The sequence below is a fragment of the Salmo salar genome, chromosome ssa01 (assembly GCF_905237065.1).
Source record: "Salmo salar chromosome ssa01, Ssal_v3.1, whole genome shotgun sequence".
Classification (NCBI taxonomy): Eukaryota; Metazoa; Chordata; class Actinopteri; order Salmoniformes; family Salmonidae; genus Salmo; species Salmo salar.
Window position 1 is genome coordinate 140,464,503 of NC_059442.1, and position 13,331 is coordinate 140,477,833.

Below are 13,331 nucleotides of genomic sequence, written 5' to 3' on the forward strand. Positions count from 1 at the left end.
GCCTGGGGCTCCAAACTTGCCCCGCCAAACTACCCATATGCCCCCCCAAATTTTTTTCTTGGGGTTGCCTCTCGGGTTTAATCGCCAGTCGTGTTCCTCGGTAGCATTCCCGGTCTTTGCTCCATTTCCTCCATGTATCCAATCCAAATTCCCTCTGCTCCTTCCTCTGCTGCTTGGTCCTTTGGTGGTGGGTGATTCTGTCACGCTTGTCGTCGGTAATGGAGGACCAAAACGCAGCAGGTATGTGTATGCTCATCTTGAGATTTATTAACTTCCAAAATGAACGTACAAAATAACAAAACAAATGACCGAACGAAATACAGACAGTCTGGTAAGGCACAAGGCTAAACTCAGAACAATCACCCACAATTACCAAACACACCCTACTATATGGGACTCTCAATCAAAGGCAGATAGACAACACCTGCCTTCAACTGAGAGTCCCAACCCCAATTAATCAAACATAGACATACACTCACTAGACTCCACATAGAAATACCTAAACATAACCCAAAACCCGGAATTACTAAATCAAACACCCTTTTTACAAAAACACACCACCCTGAACCACATAAAACAAATACCCTCTGCCACGTCCTGACCAAACTACAATACTAATTAACCCTTATACTGGCCAGGACGTGACACTTTCTTTGTGTAACCATCCGTCATATTGGCTTTGTCCGCTAGGGACGTTTTCTTTTATGACATAATTAATAATCAATGTATGATCCATCCTGTGTATATGTAATTCTGTGTGATTATTTAGTAAATAAATAAACCACATTTTGTATTGCTGATTCAACTTGTTAGCCAGGATTTGTGAAAAATTATACGACGTTCAGATGAGACTGAATAAGGTGACAATTAATAATTGACTGCTATTGATATAAAAGATTACCAGGTCTTTAAGAGTTTATTCGGAAGACAACAGCTCTATAAACATTCTTCCGTGGTGCCCCAACTTTCTAGTTAATTACATTTACATGATTAGTTTAATCAGGTAATATTAATTACAGAGAATTGATTTTATAAAATAGCATGTTATATAATTGAATACATAGTAAAGACACGACAATTGGAAAGCAGTGGCTGTACAGTAGCGTGCTATAATTGACTTCAGAGCTCAGGCTCTGTGCTTCACAGCGCTGTATGGGTTTTGTTTGACTGACAGACGTGTTCTGAAAATGAGTACCGCATGGGACAAGAAGTTGCCCCCATCACTCCTGCATTTTTTGTTGTCTGAGTGAGGGAAGGCCTGTAAATTAAAAGGACTCAATGTGTTCTGAAAGATGAGACTTTGAGGATTATAATAAATACCACTTTGATGTCATACAAGCAAGCCAAACACCTGTGAATCCAAATTTGCACACTTCCATATCATAAAACTCATGTCATATACAGCATCAATGTTTATGATAACTAGGTTTGATATAAGCTACAGGATGACATGGCATCACACTGGGTTGTTCTGAACAGAATGAGCCTATGTTTGTCTATTGTGAAGAAAATTTGCCGTGGAACAAGCACTTGAATGCACATGACTCCTTTCTATGCTCACCAAAATGACACTCTCTTTCTCTGAATTGCCTTGTGAAAGCTTAACACTGTGAGATCCTATTTTATAACTTAGCTAGTCATGTTGGCAATAGAACAAGCTTTCAAATTATGCCCACCTGATGCAAATTGCTATTTAAACGGACGTTTTTGGATTGCTTAAAAAACGACAGTAATTGTGTGATGGCAGGGATAAAGGGTTGTGATCCAAACAAAACAACTACAAGTGTGCTTGCTTTAGTTCATCAATGACACAGCTAGTATAGATAAAAAAAACACCTTATCATTGAAGACTCTTCTTTGAGCTATGAAAGTGCATTGAAATTATGTAGGAACTGTGCCCACTTTGGAGAGGTGTGTGGCCACTTGGAGACATTTCACAGGTTTAAAGGGTTAAGGCCTTGCTATCTGGTAGTAATTATCATTCAATAGTGTCAGTCAACAATGTAGCAGCAGCCTAAAATGCTGCTAACCTTTTTCCTTCCTGCCCTGATTATTCACAATAGAAACGTGCAGCCTTATTGCATATTCCCACCCTCGACACAATATGTGTGTATCGTGGCGTGGTCTGAGATCTGTATCGTATTTCCTCTTCCTTGAAGAATTAAATACATTTCTCTCTCTCTCTCTCTCTCTCTCATCATTCACCTTGCTTTCTATGTTTTCTTTATTCCATCAGGACCAAATATCCATTTGTTGTATACAGAGCTTGGACAATGGCCCAAACATCCCAGTATATCTTTTGGAGATCGATTCCACAATGGAATTGATTTAAGCTTTAAATGGCTGGCGGATCTCTGTCATTCTGTCTCTCCTGAAATGCGTACCCATTCATCTGATTCCATCTGTACCATTTTCCCACAGTCCACAGCACGACAAAGTAGCAACATATCCCAGTAGAAGTAATGGTACTGCACACCAAGGACAGAACGGACGATATGTATTTTCAAACGCTCTCTTTTTCAAAGTAGGGGACGATAAGTCTCCTTTTCAAACTCTCTCTTTTTCAAAGTAATGGTTGTATCATGATTTATCTTGTAACAATATGATAGCACTAATATGAGGGTCACAACAATAGGAAATTGAGGTAATACAGTTTTTGTAAGGAAAGGAAAAGATTGGGTTATTGTGGTAATAAAATTGAGCCACAGAGGAGACTTTGAAGCATCCCCCCCAAAAATGACCAACTGCTGTATTTGTTCTGTTTTTCTCTATGTACAACTAACCAAACCGAGTTCTGAAATCCATCAGAAGTAGTGCCAGTGCGTTTTCCATAGTAGGACAGCCTGAGTCACAAGGCGTAAACGTATGACTAAATCCAATTTCAGTTAAGTGCTCAGGCTTTATTCTGATCAGGCTATTGATGGCAGTGTCTTCTTCTTCTCTGCCCATCATAGGGAGGAGGCCATCATGTCCACCTACTTTGACACAGTAGATGATCTCCTGGCGTCTTTCGGCCCGGTCCGAGACTGTTCCAAGGACAATGGGGGCTGCCGGAAAAACTTCAAGTGTGTGTCGGACCGCAGAGTCGACTCAACAGGCTGTATGGTGAGTTACTGTCACCTCTGTAAAACCTCTCGAAAGAAATGTAATTCCCACATTTATTCTTAGTATGACACAATGACAATTGCTGCATAATGAAGTGCTATATGTAAGTGTAATTTCTCAGCTATGTGTAATTTCTCAGTTAGAGGATTCATAACCTCCCATAATTTAGAGGATTTATGTGATTCAGTTTGACTTCATTGAGTTAAGATGCTTTAGGCAGTTGAAGATCTGCTAATTAACACATACACATTGATACAGAGGAAAGGGAGTAGGCGCCGGTCGTTTCCCACCACATTCTGAAGAGTGTTAAGCATTCCATGATGATAATGATCTTGGGGCATGTTTCTAAATCTGTGATTGGCAAAAGTGTGAACGTTCACACCACCTGCTTGCATATTGAAAGCAAGTCAAACAGGTGTAAAACGAAGATGTCATGATCCCAAGCTTACTCAAATCATGTATATCCCAAAAAAGATAGTCTGAAACTGAAATTTCAGGAGTAGCTACATTGCCAAACCCAGAAACGTTAAAAGTTATAGGCTGTCATAGTGTAGCCTACACTCTTAGAAGGGTTCTTCGGCTGTCCACATAGGATAACCCTTTTTGATAACATGTAGAACCCGTTTTGGTTCCACTTAGAACTCTCTGTGGAAAGGGTTCTACATGGAACCCAAAAGGGTTCTACCTGGAACCAAAAAGGGTTATTTAAAGGATTCTCCAAAACCCTTTTAGGTTCTAGATATCACCTCAGAGTGTACTGTAGGAAACATATTACAGTTGATTTGATATGCAATACAGTACATCTTTGTGTGAGCGTGGTTGGTCATTTGCATATTTACATCGGGAGGAGAGATGGAGGAGAGACGGGAAAGTTCCAATGCCAGAGGTTTGACGGGAGTTTGGGCGGGCTCGAGTCGTAAACCAATTAAATTTATGGGCCAGTTGGGTAGCTGTGTGATGGATGGCTTGATCATTAGGGGATAGGGTGCTGCTGTAATTTGACTGGCCTCTGGGCTGTATGTCCCTAAAAATGAGAGCCAAACACTGATACTACAATTTCTACTGGGACTGTTAAAACAATTGCTGAATCGAGAGAGATTTGCTCAACAGCCCAACTCTTGCTATGCTACGCTAAGAGCCAGCTTAAAAGGGATTTTGCCTCACACAACTATCAGAGAGTAATTGTTTTACCCACAAATGTAATTTATTGCTAAATATTGCTTTATACCACTCAGAGGTCTTTCACATGAGGATTCACCAACACAGTTGACAATAGTGTTCTTATAGTGCAACATTGTGTTAACCTGTTGCAGCTTACTCTACATGCCTCCAATTTGTAAAGACATGGAAACATACATATTTATTCTACATCCATATACACTGACGGGACCATTCACACGGGAAACTGTTGAGCGTGAAAAACCCAGCAGAGTTGCAGTTCTTGACACACTCAAACCAGTGCGCCTGGCACCAACTACCATACCCTGTTCAAAGGCACTTCAATATTTTGTCTTGCCCATGAGGGTACAACACTCATGTAGAGCATTGAGCACAGCTTTATTTCAGGTAATAGATACGCGGAGTTGTATCCAAATCATTGCATTTCCATAATGTTTCAAATGCTTATCTCTTTAGAGGGGTAGGTAGAGTCACTGCATACAACTCAGGGTTAACCCCTCAGGTCTTACTCCATACATGGTTACCATGACATTCTGAGTTGTTCTCGGAACCATATACTGTATCATAAAAATATGCCATGCTGGAGAAAAAGGCATCTTTAGTCACCAGGACTTATAAATGGTGATGTAGTGCTTGCTCTTTTCTTTTTCTTCTTTTAATCATCAAAGGTGAGATTTTTCATGAGTGCATTAGATAAAACCTCATGGCCTAAGCTCCTGTAACTGAAACCTGAAGTTCATAGATATGTAGTAACAAATAGGGCAAGAGTTATCTGCTTTAACAATGGAAAATAACTATGAAAAATATTAGTTGGCACCAGTGTCCACTAAGTAGTGTTATTCATTGAAAGTCATGTTTTTTTTAAAATGAATCTCTGGATATACAAGGTAACTGCCAAAATAAAGGAAACACCTACATACATTGTCTTAATAGGGTGTTGGTCCACCACGAGCCAGAACAGTTTCAAAACACCTTGGCATAGATTCTACAAGTGTCTGGAACTTTTTTCCACAAGAAATTCAATCATTTGGTTTTGTTGATGGTAGTGGAAAACGCTGTCTCAGGAGGCACTCCAGAATCTCCCATAAGTGTTCAATTGGGTTGTGATCTGGTTAACTGAGATGGTCATGGGATATGGCTTATATATTTTTCATGCGCATCAAACCATCAAACCACCACTTGTGCCATGTGGATGGGGGCATTGTCATGGTAGCCAAAATAATGTCCTACCCAGCATTTTTATAAGCATAATATCATTTTAATTGCTTAACTAACTTAGGAACCACACCTGTGTGGAAGCACCTAATTTCAATATACTTTGTATCCCTCATTTACTCAAGTTTTACCATTATTTTGGCAGTTACCATGACATCTTAACCATATGGCTCAAATACTTACGGTTTATTGTTATGGAACGGAACGTGCACTACGTATAGGTACATCAATTGAGTTATGATGGTGCTGTAAATTATCTCTCGGCTACGTGTTCTTTTCTGAAACATATACTCCCACGTGTTGTTTTTCTTCTACCGTCTTTTCAGTGTAATCACTCTTTTCCCCATTTACCGCATTTCATTCAAACATTCAAAGTCAGATGTGAGCTACATGTCAACTCTACTAAGAAAGACACTGCTCTCAATGTGTGATGATCCCTTCAAAAGCTAGGCTAGCTTTTCATTGCATATGTTGTGTCTTACCTTAAGGTTGACATTGAATTATGGCTTCATCTTTTATGGAATTAAACTATAGCACTTTTCCAAAGAGCAAAGACGCAAGACAGAGAGACAAATGTCAGCTAGCCTATCAGAGAGAACAGAAGGAGGTATTATTTTGACATAATTTGTCTTACACCATATGGTTTTCATCAATATCATGACAGATTTAGCATTGATTAAGAGGTATGACATTACCATCAGAGGGGAGAAGAGCATTTGAATAAAAGTCAAGGAAAATAGTTTTGATTGACAACGAAGGAAGCACATTGTGTGGGTGACTTAGCAAAGTGAGATGCAATATGGGTACTCAATCAAGCTATGTAATTAGTGTTTAAATACAGTAGGCATTTGTTGACTAATTCTACTATATTGTTATTGTATTTCTAGGGACTTTTAACAACCCATAACACAACATTTTAAGACATCATTGGGAGTCCTTGTCATCTCCAAATTACTTAGGAAATTGTTACAAAGAGATGAGTACTCTGCTAAAGCAATCATATTTTGACTCTTTTTGTGAAAACGAATCCTTTTAAGTGTGCACTCCACCTCTCTGTCTAAGATGTTATTACTGAGAGAGGGGATGAGAAGCAGCTGTATAAACCTCTTAAACTGGCCAATTTGAAGGGTTCAGGGTGGGAAATGCTATAGTAGGTGGCTTTGGAAGACACACAAAATAATAACCATAACAGGGGAAGTGGTGGAAGGGCAGGAGAAGAGGACGTTGAGATCAGATGAGCCTGTTTCATTTAACATAATGAACCACGCTAGAACTCAATGCCATCGTCTAAATGGTCTTACATTTCTGCGACTGCTGCTGTCGATGATTCAAATACCCTGCAACAAGCCATATTTATGTCTAAAAGAGAATTATAACAATGCCTGTTAAAGTATTATGGATCTTTCCCTGGTCTCTTTATATTTGCAAGTAACATTCATGCCAAGCAAACGGTTATCAATATTTTGCTTAAAAATCACTTACCAATGCGCAACTCTCTATTTCTGACTTTCCGGCTTTGGTTCCTTCAATAGCCTTAGAGTGCTTTGTCTACAATACATCAAGTTGTTTTTCAATGGTGCTCAGTATACATAATATTGTCTGATGACAAATGATTGTGATTTTCTACATTTGTACATTTTTATTTAGCAGACACTCTTATCCAGAGCGACTTAGTGGTGAGTGGATACAGTCAGTAGTGAGTGGATACATTTTCACACTTTTTTCCGTACTGATCCCCTGTGGGAATCAAACACACAACGTTGCTCTACCAACTGAGCCACACGGGACCGTCTCCTTAAGTATTTCTCCAGTGGCCATGATATTTCAGTTTACTAAACCCACAGCAGCTATGCACCATTAGCACTGTAATGTAACGAGGCCTCATAGGTTTCCATGTTCTTTGCTCTTTATTTATTGACATGCTTTCATTTCCTCAAAGCACTGTCTTGACATATCACTGGTTCTGTTTTGATACGATTACTGACTGCCCCATTAAGACCCACATGGTTTATCGAAAACCTTGTATATGACACAACACACTGGTGTCAACCTGACTCCTCAGAGAGAGGAAATAGCTAAAATGTCCAATAACCAGCATGTTTGATTGCATTGCACTTTTAGTGTCATGACACAACCCAATGTTTTGTTATGGTTTCAGTTCACTGTCAGAAGTGTGACTTTTTTGAGTTGTGCATTTAGTGTAGCCTATATTCTTATCACACAAAAGCGAACTGCAGACATGAGAGAAACTGTTGCCATGCCAATTGAATCCAATATGCCTTCATTTCAAGGAATTAACATATACTGTATCAGAGTAATGGGAAAAGCTAATCTTGTCTGGTGTATATTTCCCTGCACTCCAAGGATAATTATCAAGTATTCCTGCAGTACATCTGAAATATATTATGAAATAAAAGAGAACAAGCGATAGACTAAAAGCGTATTAATTAACAGACTATCGACTGAGGTGCAATAAAGTGAGTTCTAGCTTTGGGTTGATAAGGATGAATCTGGTTCCCATATGTGAAATTCTAATTAATTTCCTTGCATAATTCAGATCTCATTTGGAACGTTGCTGAATGGCCGCTGTTCCACCTCGCTAATTTGTTGCTAGCTTGTTAATTAAATGATTCAGTCCATATTCAAGCAAGTTGGCTATGTGATCCCAATGCCTCTCTGCCCATTGCCGAGTGCACTTTTTAAAGCATCAGTTAGAGTCAACTTGGTTGCTATTGCTATACATGAAAAGGTAGCATGTTGTTGTCAAACTGTTTGACTTTTCTTTATTCATGTTTATAGGAGTGTATTGGTTTTTGAGAACTGCAGTTTATTCCTCCAAAGTGAGTGATAACTTTACCGATTCACACATAATCTTGTACATTGCCTCCTGTATTGTGCCTCATCGTGATATATGGATTGATATTAAACTGCTCTATAACAGAGCCATCTTGGTCCTACTCAATATGTTCCTGTCTTCGTTTGGACAGCAATGAGTTTGATAGAGATTCATGTTGTGTTTTAATAGGAATTAAAGGTCTTGTCTGTCTTAGATTATGAATGAAATAAATCCTTGTTTATTACCAACAGATCTTAAACATAATTTAACGATTGTTATCCCCAACAAAGCTGATTGGTCCCCTTAAAAGATAACTAACCGTTTGAGCTTCAATTGTAAATCGATTCTAAGCATGCCCTTTAAGGCGCTGAAAAGGTGGCAGTCATTTTGATGATTAAAAAATAACAACTCAATTTGTTCAAAGGTTACGGTGGCCGTTTCAACTGCTGCTCATGCTGGAAGCTAATTATCCTCCTACTCTCTAGGAAGTAGGCTGCTATTTGGTTTCTGCTTTTTGTTGGCACCAACACAAGGTACCAGTGATCAAATGCAATCACTAGGTAGAACAATTAATAGAAGAGCTATACAATCCACGTGTTCCCAGCAATAACTATATGTTTTTAATTTAGCAAAGAAAGGCTACAAATCTCTGTCAAGGCTTTTCGCTTTCAATGTATTTTTTTTCGCTCCAGTTTGGGCGTTATGATGCAATCAACGTGCAACTGTGTGTGTGTGTGTGTGTGTGTGTGTGTGTGTGTGTGTGTGTGTGTGTGTGTGTGTGTGTGTGTGTGTGTGTGTGTGTGTGTGTGTGTGTGTGTGTGTGTGTGAATGTTTATGTATGCATTTGATAAATAATCAATTTTCGTCATATAATCATCATGCTCCATACCCCAGTAGGGTATATACTCTGATAGCATAGAGAGATGATGATTAAAATTACAAAAATGGGTCGTTCCATTTCATTTCAGCAAGCCATGACACCCACCATCTCAGATTGTTCTGAAATTGTTTCTGCAGTTAGAAACATAAAATATTAGCATTCCTTTAACATTGTTTTGTCTAAATATAATTAGATCTCTGAGAAATTAAGCTAATTGACTGCACCCAATTTTTTTTATTTTTTTTAAGTGTATTTATATAATATCCAATAAATATAGAACCTAAAATCAGATTTGAACCAAACCCCCGGCAAACCCACCCCAACAGTATCAGTATCAGGTCTCTATGTCTGACAAATAAACTCAGCAAAAAAAGAAACGTCCGCTCACTGTCAACTGCGTTTATTTTCAGCAAACTTAACATGTGTAAATATTTGTAAGAACACAACAAGATTCAACAACTGAGACATAAGCTGAACAAGTTCCCCAGATATGTGACTAACAGAAATTGAATAATGTGTCCCTGAACAAAGGGGAGGGGGGGTCAAAATCAAAAGTAACAGTCAGTATCTGGTGTGGCCACCAGCTGCATTAAGTATTGCAGTGCGTCTCCTCCTCATGGACTGCACCAGATTTGCCAGTTCTTGCTGTGAAATGTTACCCCACTCTTCCACCAAGGCACCTGCAAGTTCCTGCACATTTCTGTGGGGAATGGCCCTAGCCCTCACCCTCCGATCCAACAGGTCCCAGATGTGCTCAATGGGATTGAGATCCGGCTCTTCGCTGGCCATGGCAGAACACTGACATTCCTGTCTTGTAGGAAATCACGCACAGAACGAGCGGTATGGCTGGTGGCATTGTCATGCTGGAGGGTCATGTCAGGATGAGCCTGCAGGAAGGGTACCACATGAGGGAGGAGGATGTCTTCCTTGTAACGCACAGCGTTGAGATTGCCTGCAATGACAACAAGATCAGTCCGATGATTCTGTGACACACCGCCCCAGACCATGACGGACCCTCCACCTCCAAACCGATCCCGCTCCAGATTACAGGCCTCGGTGTAATGCTCATTCCTTCAACGATAAATGCGAATCCGACCATCACTCCTGGTGAGACAAAACTGCGACTCGTCAGTGAAGAGAACTTTTTTCCAGTCCTGTCTGGTCCAGCAACGGTGGGTTTGTGCCCATAGGCAACGTTGTTGCCGGTGATGTCTGATGAGGACCTGCCTTCCAACTGACCTACAAGCCCTCAGTCCAGCCTCTCTCAGCCTATTGCAGACAGTCTGAGCACTGATGGAGGGATTGTGCATTCCTGGTGTAACTTGGGCAGTTGTTGTTGCCATCCTGTACCTGTCCCACAGGTGTGATGTTCGGATGTACCAATCCTGTGCAGGTGTTGTACACGTGGTCTGCCACTGCGAGGACGATCAGCTCTCTGTCCTGTCTCCCTGTAGCGCTGTCTTAGGCGTCTCACAGTACGGACATTGCAATTTATTGCCCTGGCCACATCTGCAGTCCTCATGCCTCCTTGCTGCATGCCTAAGGCATGTTCATTAATTGTTTATGGTTAATTGAACAAGCATGGGAAACAATGTTTAAACCCTTTACAATGAAGATCTGTGAAGTTATTTGGATTTTTCTAATTATCTTTGAAAGACAGGGTCCTGAAAAAGGAGTTTAGTATTGAGCTGCAGCTTGGAGTAATGTTTATTCATGTTATGTATGTATTCTCAGTGAATTTAGTTTTGTTTTTTACATGTTCAGAAAAATTCTCATTTTTGTGTCATTTCTAAAACCATGGGCATTAATATGGACATGGTCCGCCCCTTTGCTGCTTAAACAAGCTCCACTGTTCTGGGAAGGCTTTCTGCTAGATGTTGTAACATTGCTGCGAGAACTTGCTTCCATTCAGCCACAAGAATATTAGTGAGGTTGGGCGCTGATATTGGGCGATTAGGCCTGGCTCGCAGTTGGCTTTCCAATTCATCCCAAAAGTATTCGATGGGGTTGAGGTCAGGGCTCTGTGCAGGCCAGTCAAGTTCTTCCACACTGATCTCGACAAACCATCTCTGTATGGACCTCGCTTTGTGCACAGAGGCATTGTCATGCTGAAACAGGAAAGGGTCTTCCCCAAACTGTTGCCACAAAGTTGGAAGCACAGAATTGTCTACAATGTAATTGTATGCTGTAGCTTTAAGATTTTCCTTCACTGGAACTAAGGGGGCTAGCCCGAACTAAGGGTCTTAACCCGAACCATGAAAAACAGCCCCAGACCATTATACCTCCTCCACCAAACTTTACAGTTGGCACTATGCATTGGGGCAGGTAGCGTTCTCCTTGCTTCTACTAAACCCAGACTCGTCCATCAGACTGCCAGATGGTCCAAACCTGGTTGTATCAGGATGTAGGCTGGGACATAAACCTAACAACTTCAATTACACATTTATTTGAACAGGGGAATAAAACATCACCAAATTCACTGAGAATATATTACATAGGATGAAACAATACTTCGAGCCAGAGATCCATACTACTTGTCTGACATAGAGAACTAATTATATATACTGGTTGTTGTGTTGGGGTGGTGTGGGTGGCTGTTGACAATTTCTTTGGACTAACTCATGGTTAGAAAAGAGTTTGGTCCAAATTGGATATTAGGTACTATATTTATTGAATATTATGTGAATCCTATATACTAAAATGGCCAATTTGGGTGCAATAAATTACCTTAATTTCTCTTAGATCAAATTATATTTCAACAAAATAATGTTGCAGGAATGCTAGTCTCATCTGTTTCTAACAATATAAAAAAATGTCAGAATAATCTGAGATGGTGGGTGTCAAAATCCTCTTTCTTGTTCTTTTTGAGGTGGAATGACCCAAATTAAATGTTTATTTTTCCTGGTCTGTCTGTGAGGACAGAGTCCGCTGTGAATGAAATATAAATGAAGCAGGACTAATAAGATTGTTTCCCAGACTACCCCACATGGAGCCCCGGGGCATATGTTTGGACCAGTGGGCAATCTTATTAAAAGTTTCCACAGACTCTGCTCCCTCTCTCTCTTCCCTCCACTGTCAGCATTCAAACTGACTTCCAACAAACTCCCTAGCACAGTGTTGATTTGCAAAGAGGATGGACACCAGCATTGATGTGAGTAATGCTGTCCCTCACAGCTCATTGAAATGCAGATACAACTATATCAAAGGCCTGGAGAGCTGTGTTCAACCTGTGATGTCAAAACTTAAAAGAGAGGGAAGGAGGAAAGATAGAAAGTATCACGGCCATCTTGTTCAATTTCCTCCCATCCTGAGTCTGGACTTTGAGCCATAAATCTCCAGCTAGGAGGCTGTTAGTTACCCCACCACTCATTTGTACTTCCAGGAAATGGAAATGGTCTATTAATTGGTATTCTGAATTAAAGCTGGTGGCGAAAGCTCCCTGCCTGTGCCTACATGATTAATGCAAATATGTGCCAACGATAAAAACTTCCCTCGCACAGCATGTCTCAGCGGTCAGAGTTGTGGTGGTATTTTCTCTTTGACTCTTTTAGGTCTGCTTTACAACACCCCATGTCAAAAAGGAGTGACATACAATGGTGTTGCCAGCCACGCTTGGGCTTGAATTCCATTAAGTGACTAATTTCCTTACCCTGTCTCAAACTCAGAAGCATTATGGAAATATATTCCCCATGAAGTCTATGTTTTGAAGTCACCGCTCATGTTTTTTCTTTGCCTTTTTTTCCTGTAAGCGAGGGAAATGGGGGTTCTCGTTTAAATTGCTGTGTATAGGAAGATTACTGGAAGCATATGCTTGTAAAGCGAGCAAGGGACTCAGCTTGTTCTCTACAGCAGGCCTACACAAATATATGTGTGAAATGAATAGTCCTGCATCAATGCCCCCCCCCCCGCTCACTCAATGCACAGATAATCTGAGAGATACAAATAGTATGTGGAACCATCACTGTAACTGCATTTCCATTACTACATGTTTAGCTGATATTGCACATAAACTCACCATAGAATAATGCTCCGTAAATTTTGTGCTGTTCTATCACAGTTTAAGGCTGAGTTAAGGCAGATTTTTCCCCTTCTGACAGACAGGCATGAGAACTAGCC

General features: G+C 40.3%; 1 protein-coding gene across 1 annotated transcript in view; it reads left to right on the plus strand.

The window, feature by feature from the left end:
- Positions 1-13,331, plus strand: part of LOC106565912 (astrotactin-2) — a 448,985-nt gene that overhangs the window by 263,231 nt on the left and 172,423 nt on the right. Inside the window, exon 11 of the mRNA XM_014133602.2 lies at positions 2,955-3,105. Within this exon, the coding sequence (XP_013989077.2) occupies positions 2,955-3,105 (151 nt within the window). The remainder of the gene's footprint in view (positions 1-2,954; positions 3,106-13,331) is intronic.